The sequence below is a fragment of the Diabrotica virgifera genome, chromosome 1, assembly GCF_917563875.1.
Source record: "Diabrotica virgifera virgifera chromosome 1, PGI_DIABVI_V3a".
NCBI lineage: Eukaryota > Metazoa > Arthropoda > Insecta > Coleoptera > Chrysomelidae > Diabrotica > Diabrotica virgifera.
The window spans coordinates 225,939,062-225,951,644 of record NC_065443.1 but is presented as its reverse complement, the minus strand read 5'-3'; the positions used below and the strand labels follow the sequence as shown (position 1 = coordinate 225,951,644).

General features: G+C 34.9%; 1 protein-coding gene across 1 annotated transcript in view; it reads right to left on the bottom strand.

The window, feature by feature from the left end:
* LOC126879030 (trypsin-1-like) overlaps window positions 1-10,772 on the bottom strand; it is a 42,426-nt gene extending 31,654 nt beyond the window's left edge. Inside the window, exons 1-2 of the mRNA XM_050641911.1 lie at window positions 10,629-10,772; window positions 1,897-2,053 (exon numbers count right to left, since the gene is read on the bottom strand). Of these exons, the coding sequence (XP_050497868.1) occupies window positions 1,897-2,053; window positions 10,629-10,701 (230 nt within the window). The 5' untranslated portion in view covers window positions 10,702-10,772. The remainder of the gene's footprint in view (window positions 1-1,896; window positions 2,054-10,628) is intronic.
* Between the last annotated feature and the right edge of the window lie 1,811 nt (window positions 10,773-12,583).

The following is a 12,583-nucleotide window of genomic DNA, read 5'->3' as shown; positions in this document are numbered from 1 at the left end:
TCAAAGGATATAATATACGAACACAATGTTATTTTATACATTTTATTTGTGAGAAAATAAATAACGTATGGATGCCCTGGTACAATGTTGCTATATAGTCCAGGGCGCATCTGTTTTGAGATGGACGTTGAGAGGTGACTCAAATTTTTTTGCAGAAATTGCTTAAAAATAAATCAAATAATAATATTTGAGTTATTCTCCCTCTCAAAAAGGTCCGGAACATTGTTTAAATAATCAAAATGTCAAAAAATTAAGGAAAAATTCGATTTTTTTCTTCGTTTTTTGATTATAACTGTAAAAGTATTCATTTCCGAGAAAAAATTTACTGACATAAAAGTTGTGTAATTAAATTTCCTACAATATGTAGTTGGTAATAAGTTTTAAAAATGACTCACCCTTGTTGCAAAATAGCAATAATTGCGAAAACACAATACAAAAACAAGAATTCGCATTTTACGTTTTTCAACCATTCATGTTATACTTAGGACCTTCATATTTCACCCAGAAAAACTTTGTGATGCAGTAAAACAATGCTGTAAATTTTATTAAGATCGGTTTAATAGATTTTGCGAAATAAATTTTGCAATCCAGCTTTCGCAAAAAAATTCATTTTTTCAAAATGTTACAGGACTGAAAATAAAGCAGATAGCAAGTTGAAATTTTTTTTGCTTACAGAAGTGTACTGTACCTTTCATTTGCAATTTTTAAAATTAAAATCGATTAATTACCACGGCGTCAGGAAATTTTTTAAATAAACATTAATTTTTGGTGCTACGCGCAGGACAGCGGTGTTCTATTCACACAAGTTGATTTCCACTAAAATTTCTTCTAATCTTTATCTAATATATTATTTTCTTACTCTATATTTTGTTGTATTTTAATATTTTAATTCCACAAAAATCAAACTAATTTTATTATTTTTTGTGAAATGTTGTTTAAACAATAATTGCATATGTTTAAAAATAATAAACTTTTATTCTCTAAGTTAAAATATATATACAATAAAGTTTTTGCTAATACCAGTGTTATTTCAAAGGATAGAGTATGTGTTTTTATTTTCCAATAAACAAATTTATTTATTTATACCGAAATGTAATAAAAATTAAACTATATCAATAATTATCAAAGGTCATTGGAATGCCCAATAAGAGCAAACTATCCGCTGTCCTGCGCGTAGCACCAATAATGAATGTTTATTTAAAAAAAATTCCTGACGCCGTGGGAGTTAATCGATTTTAATTTTGCAAAATTGAAAATGAAAGGTACAGTACACTTCTATAAGCAAAAAAAATTTCAACTTGCTATCTGCTTTATTTTCAGTCCTGTAACATTTTGAAAAAATGAATTTTTTATGCGAAAGCTGGATTGCAAAATTTATTTTGCAAAATCTATTGAAGCGATCTTAATAAAATTTACAATGTTATTTTACTATATCCTAAAGTTTTTCTGGGTGCAATATGAAGGTCCTAAGTGTAGCATAAATGGTTTAAAAACGTAAAATGCGAATACTTGTTTTTGTATGTTTTTTTCGCAATTATTGCTATTTTGCAACAAGGGTGACTATTTTTTAAATTCTTGACCAATTCTATATTATAGGAAATTTAATTACGCAACATTTATGTTAGTACAACTTTTCTCGGAAATGAATACTTTATAAGTTATAATCAAAAAACCAAGAAAAAAATCGAATTTTTCCTTAATTTTTTGACATTTTGATTATTTAAACAATGTTCCGGACCTTTTTGAGAGGGAGGATAACTCAAATATTATTATTTGATTTATTTTCAAGCAATGTCTGCAAAAAAATTTGAGTCACCTCTCAACGTCCAAATGTGCTAATATTTTTACAGATGAGCCCTGGTCTAATATTATAAAATTCATACAGGGTCAACTCACCTTAAATGTGCAAAACAATGTGCAGCTGTTATTACCCAATCATCAGCTATAAGAGATCCACCGCAATCGTGACCCTTAGAAGAAACCTGAAGTGAAACTATCCATGGATGATTCTCTATGGAGGCCTCTTTTCCACCAAAAATTCGAAAACGTTTTTCTGAAAATAATAGCCAATTAGAAGAAAGTTAACCAAAAACTCAATTCCTTTAAAAAAAATAGCATAAATTATTATAGCTAAAAATAGCATAAAATAGCATAAACTATTATTTTTAATAGTATCAATGACAAATTAAAAACTCCATAAGGAATTTCCGTTGATCTGGATAAAACTACCGCTATATCGGAACGATTACCTCCGAGAAACGTTAAGGAAGTGCTATCCCCAATGCAAACCCTTGAGTGATTTAACCAGTAAAAATAAGCCACGGAAATGAACGCAAGTGCTGTACATAATTCGTAGACGCCAGTGGTTAAGCGTAAGGCTACGACAAGACAAGCGATAATTTACGGCGCTGTAAAAGCAGTAATCGTAGTAAAATGAAGCGGCAGTAGCTACAGTAAAAAGCATGGTCAGACGGGAATGTAAATTACGGCGTGTCGCGAGATATAAATACAGTGTTTTGGTCGTTGTTGTGGCTAAATACTCCTTACTTACCCCGTGGCGTTACAACCCTTCGTGGGTTTTAGAGGACTCGACAACATGCCTCCACTGTTTTCTGTCTTGAGCAACCTCCATCCAATTCTCCACGCCCATAGTGCTTAGGTCTCCTGCTATATTATCTCGTCACTGGAGTCGAGGGCGTCCGCGTGGTCTCCTTCCAGTTGGGACTTCCTCCCACACCAGTCTTACTGTTCTTTGGTCAGAATATCTTCTGAGGTGTCCTGCCCATTGGAGTCTTCTGGACTTTATTTCTTTTATGATGTTGGCGTCTGGGTAAAGTTCTTCGAGCTCTTTGTTAGATCTTATCCTATATTGTCCTGATGCTTCATCCAGCACATGACCAAAGGTCTTTCTTAGGATTTTTCTTTCCCAAACCCGTAGTCTCTCTTCGTTTGCCTTTGTTATCGTCCACGTTTCGCTTCTTTACATCACAACGGGTCGTATGATTGTTTTATAGACTTGTATCTTACGTCTATTGTACGGCTTGTTAGTTGCTTCGATTTTATAAGGTTTTGGAGGGCAAAAAGACATCTGTTGCCGGCCTGTATCCTGTTGTTTATTTCTTGTGATCCGTTATTGTCTTCAGTTATTGCTGTTCCAAAATACTTGAACTCTCTAACGCGCTCAAAGTTAAAGTCATCGATGGTGATGTTCTGACCGATTTTGTCTCTGCTTTGATTATTGCGGCTCATATACATATATTTCGTCTTGTTTTCGTTGATTTGGAGCCCCATCTTCTCTGCTTCCTTCTCGAACCTCACGAAAGTCTCCTTAATCCTTTATCGTGTGTTTCCTATTAGATCGATATTGTCTGCAAATGCCAGTAGTAAGTTTGGTTCTTCTCAATGAAATACTGTATTCGGTTTTTCGATTCTTGCACTTCTGATTATGTGCTCCAAAGCTAAGTTGAAGAGTTGTGGTGAAAGTGCATCTCCCTGTTTTAGACCATTGTTTATTTCAAATGTCTCCGAGCATTGTTGTCCAACTCTCACCTTACATCGTAACCGTTCCATACACATCCGTATCAACCTGACTTGATTTTTTGGAAAGCCAAGTTCCTGCATCGTTATCCACAGTCTAGCCCTGCAGAGTCTATCAAATGCTTGTTTAAAATCTATGAACATCTGATAAAGCTCATGATTAAACTCCCAGCAGGCCGAAGATGGGTCCGCTCGATGTGGCTGCGTAATATTTTACAGTTAAGTCTGGCCATCCACTACACTCACCGAGGGACCCATTTTCGCGGTTTAATTTACTGCTCTTACGGCGCCGTAAATTGTCGCTTGTCTAGCCGTAGCCTTAGAAGCAGTATTGCTACAAGGAAATAATGGAGGACAATCATCCCGTGGAATAAGCTAGGAGACTTCTAACCGCTGCCGAGAGCAACTACTCCACTCAGAAAGAAAAGTTTTAGCTGTTGTTTGGGGTTAGAAAAGTTTAGAGGTTACATCGAAGATACAAAAATAACCCTACAGTCGAATGAATATGTAAAATGGACAGATCGTAGATACTTGCTCACACAATGATCACTCTACCGTTACTCGTCGATAGAATACGAAGAAGAGACTGAGTTAGTAGTACCCAGACATGAGCGTGAAACCATTATGAAAGAATATCATGATGCTCCAACTGCTGATCATTATTACAATTACAGTACGTTGAGAAAAATAGCTCAAAAATTCTTCTTTCCAGACACGCACCGTTTTCTCGCTGATTACATTGATAAATAAATGCCGAGATTGTCAAACATATAATGCCTCTAACCAGAGATAAGGTAGAATGTTACAAACCCCTACCTATGTATGCGCAATGCTTCCTGTCACTGGCCATCGACTTGTTGGGACCGTTGCACGAAGGATCAAAAGGTGAACGTTGGTTTGTAATAGTCGAATACATCTGTACTAAGCGGGTGGAGTTATTTGCCTTAACTCAAGTATCCGAACAAGAATGCGCTATGAAACTTATTGGCTATTCTTAGGATTTGGCCTACCGAGAAGAATTATTGGCGATAATGGTGTGCAGTTTGAGTTCGTGCGTGATGTAGTGCAACAAGGTTACTATGTGTTACAAATAGAGTCTTTTACTCCACTCTATCACCCTTCTGCTAATATGGTAGAGCGCAAGAATAGATCTTTGAAGCCGAGACTTGCTAGCTATACGTAGGAACTGAGCATAATACTTGGCCTAAAAAGCTACCAATAGTTAGATGTGCCATGAAGTCAGTATGAAATGAGTCCATAGGGCAAACCGCTGCCTACTTTACTTTTAGACGTGAGCTGCGAAATCTAGATCAAGTTGATCGAGATATTCGCCAAGTTGTAGAATTTGTAAAAATTTTATACCTCAGATAACCCCATACCTAAACCGCATGGCTGAAACATGGTATACATCGAAGACGAAGCATGACAACGCCTAATCAGGGCAAAGAAATATTTAGAATGGGCCAAAACAACCACTCCCAGTAATAGGCCGAAAAGTCAGGCAGCTAAATTCTACGCGAAGAGAGATGGACCCTAATAGAATCACGCGAGTGGTATTGGTATTACCTATGAGTTACGAGTATTGTGGAGTGTATACCCCTACTGCCCTTGGTGTGTTCCACGTATCCTCGCTTACACATGCTAACCTCAATGACATTGAAGGTTCAACACCTGTTGTTACAAGACAAAGATTAGAACGCCCCAGGAATAAAACTGCATCTTTTGGTGGCCATGGGTCTCTTGCGATTTCAATGCCAAGGGGGAGACCGTAACAAACGAATCACTTGTGCGGCGCCTCTGGAGGGGGTGATCTAATATAACCAGTGCTTCGTATAATGTCAAGAGGCTGATAATAGACACTTGTTACTGTATCGCCGGTCCGAAATAAGAATGACGTAACTTCAAATTTTGTGAATTTCTGTCTATTGCGTAATTCACTTTTAAAATACTGTGTACAGATACATAGCCACCTTTACTTAAGAAGCCATGAAGTTGAAACTTGGCAACATCTATTGGTAGACCGATTAATTTTGACAGTTCTCATTTGTTTTTAAATAATTTTCACTGTATTTACAGAGAAACTAAAATATTTTACAATATTTCGTGCTCCAAATTATAAAGAACATTAAAAGGTATGTTATTAAGATGATTTTAGTTCAATATAATATATTTTTATATAAACTTGCGTGCCTATAGAAATCCGTCCACTTAAAAATTTTGTCATTTTTAATGTCTTATATTTTCTAAACCTGTTGGCAGATTTAAGTGATTTTTTAATATGTTATAGCCTAATTCTTTAACAATACCGTTGTAATAATATTGTTGCTAACCAGTTAAATTTTTATGGTGCACCGGGCATTTATAAAATACTGAAATTAAAACCCAACTATAGACTCCGGTTTTCTTAACATTCTGTTTTTTGATTAATTCGCTTATGTTTAACAACTAGATTTGTTCTTTATCAATTCAGGGTGTTTCTAGATAAATGCGACAAACTTTAAGGGGAAAGGGACAAAATGCAAAATTTTGACACCTGTATTTTAAATATTTTTTTTTTCGAATTCTGAGAAAACTAATACGTATTTTTGAAAAATTTAAACGCAGAATAAAATATTACTTTATTACCAAGGGCCAAAAGTCCCTTAGAATGAATAAAAAGTTTTTTTAATGACATATTTGAAACTAAAAATCACACTACATTTTCTTAGTTTTTCACCCCTGTAACTTATTAAAATAAACATAGAAGTTTTCAGGGACTCTTTGGGCCCTCGGTCCTAACTTAATCTTTCACTCTGCGTTTAAATATTTGAAAAATACTTATTAGTTTTCTTAGGATTCGAAAAAAATTAATCCCGTTTATATTGTTGTTATTTGTTTTTTCTTCTATAATAAACGTTACTTACAAGGAATTACTTTTAATATTATTTTGTAAAAACTTCTAATTAATAATATTTTCTTGTTCGACTCTAAAAATACTATAAATTTTACCAGAATTTGTACTTTAAAATCGTAGTTTCGAAAGCGGTAGTCCGAAAGTCAGACTACGGACGTCATCAATTGCGACGTTGCCTTTTTCTCTTCATGGCTTGTAAAGTAAAGGTGGCTATGACAGATGATAAAAAAGCGACAGACTCTGTAACTATGTGCTGAGCCACTACAGGGTAGTTGCGTCGTTATTGAAATACGCATCATTTTAAACCTTGTTTCAGATGAATAATGACGCAACTGTAAATAGGGTTGAAAGTGGGGGGGACTAAATTAAGATAATAAAATTCTGACCAATAGGGATGTAAATAAAAGCCATCGCTGTAAGAATAAACGGTATACTAAATATTTAAAAATAGTTTTTTTGTACATAAAAATTTTAAGATCAGGAATGACGCAACTGTAATAAGGGTTGAAAATGGGCAAGCATTTAAAAATTGTTTTTTTTTTGCTCTCCTGAGAAAGTTGGTTTTTGCAGTTACGTCATTTTTTTTCCTGACCGGCGATATGTGACCGGTGGGTGTGTTTATATTTTTAATGTATACAGATGGTGACAAAATAGAAATACCATAATATTAGTTAACGTTAACGTTGAACCTCTGTACAAGATACACGAAAACACAGCTCATCCAAGTAATGAGCAAGAACTAAGCAGAAACTCTACTGTAGATATAAAAGTAGAATTAGAATGAACAATTATATTTATTCCAGGTGGAACAACACCGAACACCGCTTAATCAGTTTAATGAGCCACTTGCTGAAACTCTTCCTTAGGATATTACACTCAAGAATGCACACGATACTAGAAAAACTTAGCAGGACAACGTAGTTTCGTTTTAAAGGGGGACTAGGAACAAGAGAGGCAATTTTATGTTTGAACACCTTAATACGAAATTGCTTAGATCAACGAAAAGATTTCTATCTCACCTTCAAAGACTACGAAAAGGCATTTGACAATGTTAAGCATTATATCATTATCATGATGAAACTACTACATAAGGCCAACATTGACCAGAAGGAGATCAGAATTATTCAAAATCTATACTGGAACCAAGTGGCAAAGGTGAGTATTGATCAAGACCAATCTACGAATGAATTTAAAATCCGGAAGGGTGTCCGCCAAGGCTGCATACTCTCTCCGATGCTTTTTAATTTATATGTGAAAAATATATTCGCGCAAGCATTAGAAAGCACGGAATTGATCATTAGGTGAACGGCTTACCAATAAGCAACCTACGCTATGCGGACGACTCAGTGTTTATAACCGACAGTTTGGAAGATGAGCAGCTCGTATTAGATAGGGTGAATAGCATAGGTAAAAACTATGGCCTCAAGATAAACATTTTGAAAACGAAATATAGGGTCATTAGCAGAAACCCTCCAGAAGACCCGATAATATGCATAGGTGACAATCGTATAAAATGCGTGAAAACTTTTAAATACCTTGGCACCACAATCAATGACCAATGGGATCCACAAGATGAAATAAAAACCCGACTACAAATGGCAAGACAAGCTTTTATGAAATTCAGACCGCTCCTATGTAATCAAAACCTAAATTTCGAAATACGCTACAGAATGGTCAGCGTGCTTGTCCATTGAAATGGTCAAATATAGTTCATCTTGCTTTATGGCATGGAAACGTGGACTTTGAAAAGAACATCGTTCAACAAACTGGAAGTATTTGAAATGTGGTCATTGAGAAGAATGATGCGCATACCGTGGGTGGATAGAGTTAGTCCCGGCGCATATTGAACCTAAGCGAGTCACAACCTACGCCGGTGGGACGGGTGACCTGTGCAGTTATTTTTCTAGCGTGCCGCATATTAAACACAAGCTAACCCGACCGTCGGCTGTCGCCGTAACGAATAGAGACGGGCAAAATAAGTGCAAACGTGTAACGGTTACTATTGATACCGGTTCTCAGTGGTACTGAGTACAAATACTGATTACAAAATACTGATGTATCTGATCCTTGTACTGAATTGAGTAGGCAACTAAAAAACGGTAGTTCCGTACATGTAACTAGTAACGTTTTAAAAATATCTTACAGGTCCCTAGTAGTCGTAGCGGTATGACTTTCGAAAACATCGAATTTGATCATAAGCGGGGTGCATAAAAAGATATCTTACACTGAGTATTCTATTTCTACATACCTTTATAATAACAAGCATAAGTTAAACACTGCATTGATTGTGATTGCAAAAACGGTTCGCATGTTTTAAATAAGATTTTTGCTGATTATGTTTTTGCTAAAATATTAAATAACACAAAAAATACAATTCACAACCATCATTTAATTTTTAACGATAAACAAAAGTCTAATAAATATATGATGACAAGTTTAAAATTGATCGACTTTGTCGATAACAGTGTCATTAATAGATATTTTTTACCATGAATCATTTTCCAATGATTGTGTGGATTTAGAAATACATACTAAACAATTTTTTGATCTGTATAAAGGAGATTATAATTATGACACATTATGGTACTCCTTATTTTTCAAATAATATGCTCTTGTAAACGCATAACTTTGATTTATTGGCAGAAGCCACACTAACTACAGAGCCGTGCGGTACATCTTTTCAATATGATGCAAGTCTTCGAAATGCCGCCTCTTAAGTATTACAGAAACTTAACTTTTATTTTTATTAAACGAACTTACACAAAATGAAGGACACCTTTTATTTTAAAAGCAAAACATACTTTATAGACCTGGATCCGGCAAACTGAAAATTTGTTAGTAGCTTAACGGTGTCTATTCGGACAAACTTTGATGTACAGGAACACTGGAACAGGGGAAGGTTTAATAGTGGAACAGTTTAAAAATCTGGAACGTCACATTACGAAAACGTCCCATGTATTTTGTCGGACAGAACAACCAATCGATTTGTTACCCTATCATTAAACTCTCATTCAAAAATCAGACTGCTATTACTAACCAACATGATTCCTGTTATTTGACATGTTCTTCCTGTTTCACTCATTAAAATGCCCTGTTATTGATAAACACCAGTCTAATTTTTCCATGAGAGTTTAATGAAATGGTAACAAATCAATTGGAAGGTATGTCCGGCAAAATATATGGAACGTTTTTGTAGTCTGACGTTCCAAATTTTTAACCTGTTCCACAATTAAAACTTCCCCTGTTTCAGTGTTCCCGTACATCAAAGTTTGTCTGACGAGACACCGTTAAGCTATTAACAAATTTTCAGCTTGCTATTAATCAACTTTTTGTTGGTACGCGGGATCCAGGCCTAGTAATACAATGTCACAAATGATGGCGTAATTCCTTTTCTATAGGTATAAAAATTTTGTAAATATCATTCATTTCTTAAATCTACACAACATTATCATTAAAAACCGTTAGGCATATCTGTGAATATCGCACAACCCTCAAATAAAATGTGTCATCATACCGGGCGTTCATGCTTAAAAATAAAATATGTAGACAAGATATAAATATATGTAATAGGTAAGCAGTTTTTGCAACGACAATCGAATCACAATCAGTGTTGTTTATAATAATAATAATTCCGAACGAGTTCTATTAGCTTTTCTACGTCCATCTCGAAAACAAAACCGCAACTGAGAATTGAGTCACGCGTCCCACGACACCAGAAAACTGTCCGCCGATGACAAACGTTCGCATGTGTAGACCTGGCACTGTATTCACTGATATTAGGATGCGCAGAACTCTCTACGCACCTCGCCGGTGCCAGGTTGTGTTCGCTTAGGATCAATTTGCGCCGGCACTTAGAAACGATGACGTCCTTAAGAGAGCCGGCGTGGAAAGATAAATCTTTAGATTAATTGAAACGCAAGATTAGTTACCTTGGGCACATTTTAAGAGGAGCAAAATATGAAATACCATAGTTAATCCTACAAGGTAAGATCGAAAGTATGAGTGAAGTCGGCCTCAAACAAATATCCTGGTTAAGGAATATTAAGGAATGGACAGGAATACTCAACACAGGCGAGCTGTATTACGCCGTCAAGAACAGAAATTTAGTAATGAGATAGTCGCCTACGCACTTTGGTGTAGCTATGGTATATGTTATGAAGAAGAAGAACAAAATAGTTAAAGATTAATATTTTCTTACCCGCATAAATGAGGTTATTGTTTAACAACAAAATATAAAACAATACTACAGTTTTGCATTTCTGGCGCAGCATTTTAAACTCAAAATTTTTAGAGGCTCAAGTTTTGCCTATATTACAATAGCGATACAATTAAAAAGTAACTGTAGTAGTCTATTGTTTATCTTTATATATAAATATAGGTATATAGTTATATATTCAAGGTTTTAAAACTATAAATTTTGATTATTATTTCGTGACAATACCTAGATAATGTTTTACTGAAAATAATTAAACAAGACAATTTAAAAATAGCAGAAGCGGTTTAAGGCCTTGGCAACCAAAGCACAGGTGGACAAATGAGATCCATAGTATTCTCTTTATTCCTTCATTCAACAGTTCTTCCTGTTTCGCAAGTCCCCTTCCTGTAGATTTCTTCTTTCCATTGCTTCATCTACTTAATCTCTGAAATATTTTCGGAGTCTGCCGTCTGCCCCTCTTCTTTCTTCCTATTGGGCTCCACTCTGTTACTCTGTTTATCGAACGTTTTTTGTCTGCTCTTCTGACATATCCGTACCAGGTTAACCTCTTCTGTTTTATGTAGCCTATTATATCTGGTTTGTTCTCATTCTTCTCTTAAACTCTATGTTATTTATTCTATGTCATCTTGTTACTCTACATCTTTTCCTTAGGAACTCCATCTCTGTTACTCTTATTTTGTTTTTGGATTTCTTATTTACTATCCAATTTTCATATTTACAAGTCAGATTACTTCTTGTGAACACTTCATCTCTGAAAGATCTTCGGGGTCTACCTCTCCTCTTTCTTCATATTGGGCTCCACTCTGTTACTCTGTTTATCGAACGTTTTTTGTCTTTTTGACATTCCCGTACCAGGTTAACCCCTTCTGTTTTTGAGCCAGAGCCTTATAAACAATTTATAAACAATTATAGGGTTTATAATAATTTTTTTGACCACTCGAATCGAAATACACCCTCGAAATTCGTAATCAGCAGCCAAAAATCCATAAGAAACCGTTGAGTTTGTCCATCAGAATTGAAAAGAAGACGGTGACCCTTCTAGCGCCTAGACTAAAATTATGTAACACATAAACTGCTAAAATCTTAAGAGGAAACAATAGCGATCAACAGGTAGCAATAAACGCGTTCCAAGATTGCGGCTGTAATTTTGAATATTTTGTCTAGATATTTGGCACACATATTCGTAATATAATAAAGAATGGCGGTACAGAGCCCAATTTCAGAAATATGTTAGTATGTGGAAATTGCTCTATAACTAAATAAAATATTGAAAAAAGGAGCCTGTACCGTCATTGAGAAAGAAAAAAATACACTTTCTTCAAATAAACTTTTTTATCCCATGCCTAGATTTTGTGTAATCTTGGAACTACTAAACATCGATTTTTTTATAACAAGAAATCGAACGTCACTGACTTGGTAACATTTCGAGCCTATGTGTATAAAAATTATTGTTTTTGATAGTATAAACGTCACTGTCAGTGTCGAATTACCGACGCACTGTTGCATCACTTTTGAAAGTTCAAATTCGGGAAGTGATTCTAATTTTAACTAGATGACAATGCAAGACTTGGTTTGAGGATTTGATCTAACCTGTTTATTTAGTTGAGAGTTTGACGTGACGGTGATTATTATTTATGGTAAAAATGGATCTCAAGTTTAAGTAAGTATATTTTTACTATTCTTTTATTATTATCTTATTATTAGTAGTATTTTCAATTGAACCTAAATCAATGTCTTTTCTTATTGAAAATATAAATTTTTCGAAATGTTATCCTGGTTTTGTAAATTATGCCTTTTATTTTTGGTGTTACATATATGTAACGCTAGGAACATATAGGAGCAAAAATCAGAACTTTTGGAATTGTAACGTATTGTAACAAAAGATTACTTTTGACCGACCCTCGTATAACAGGTTCCATCTCCACACACACAGAGTG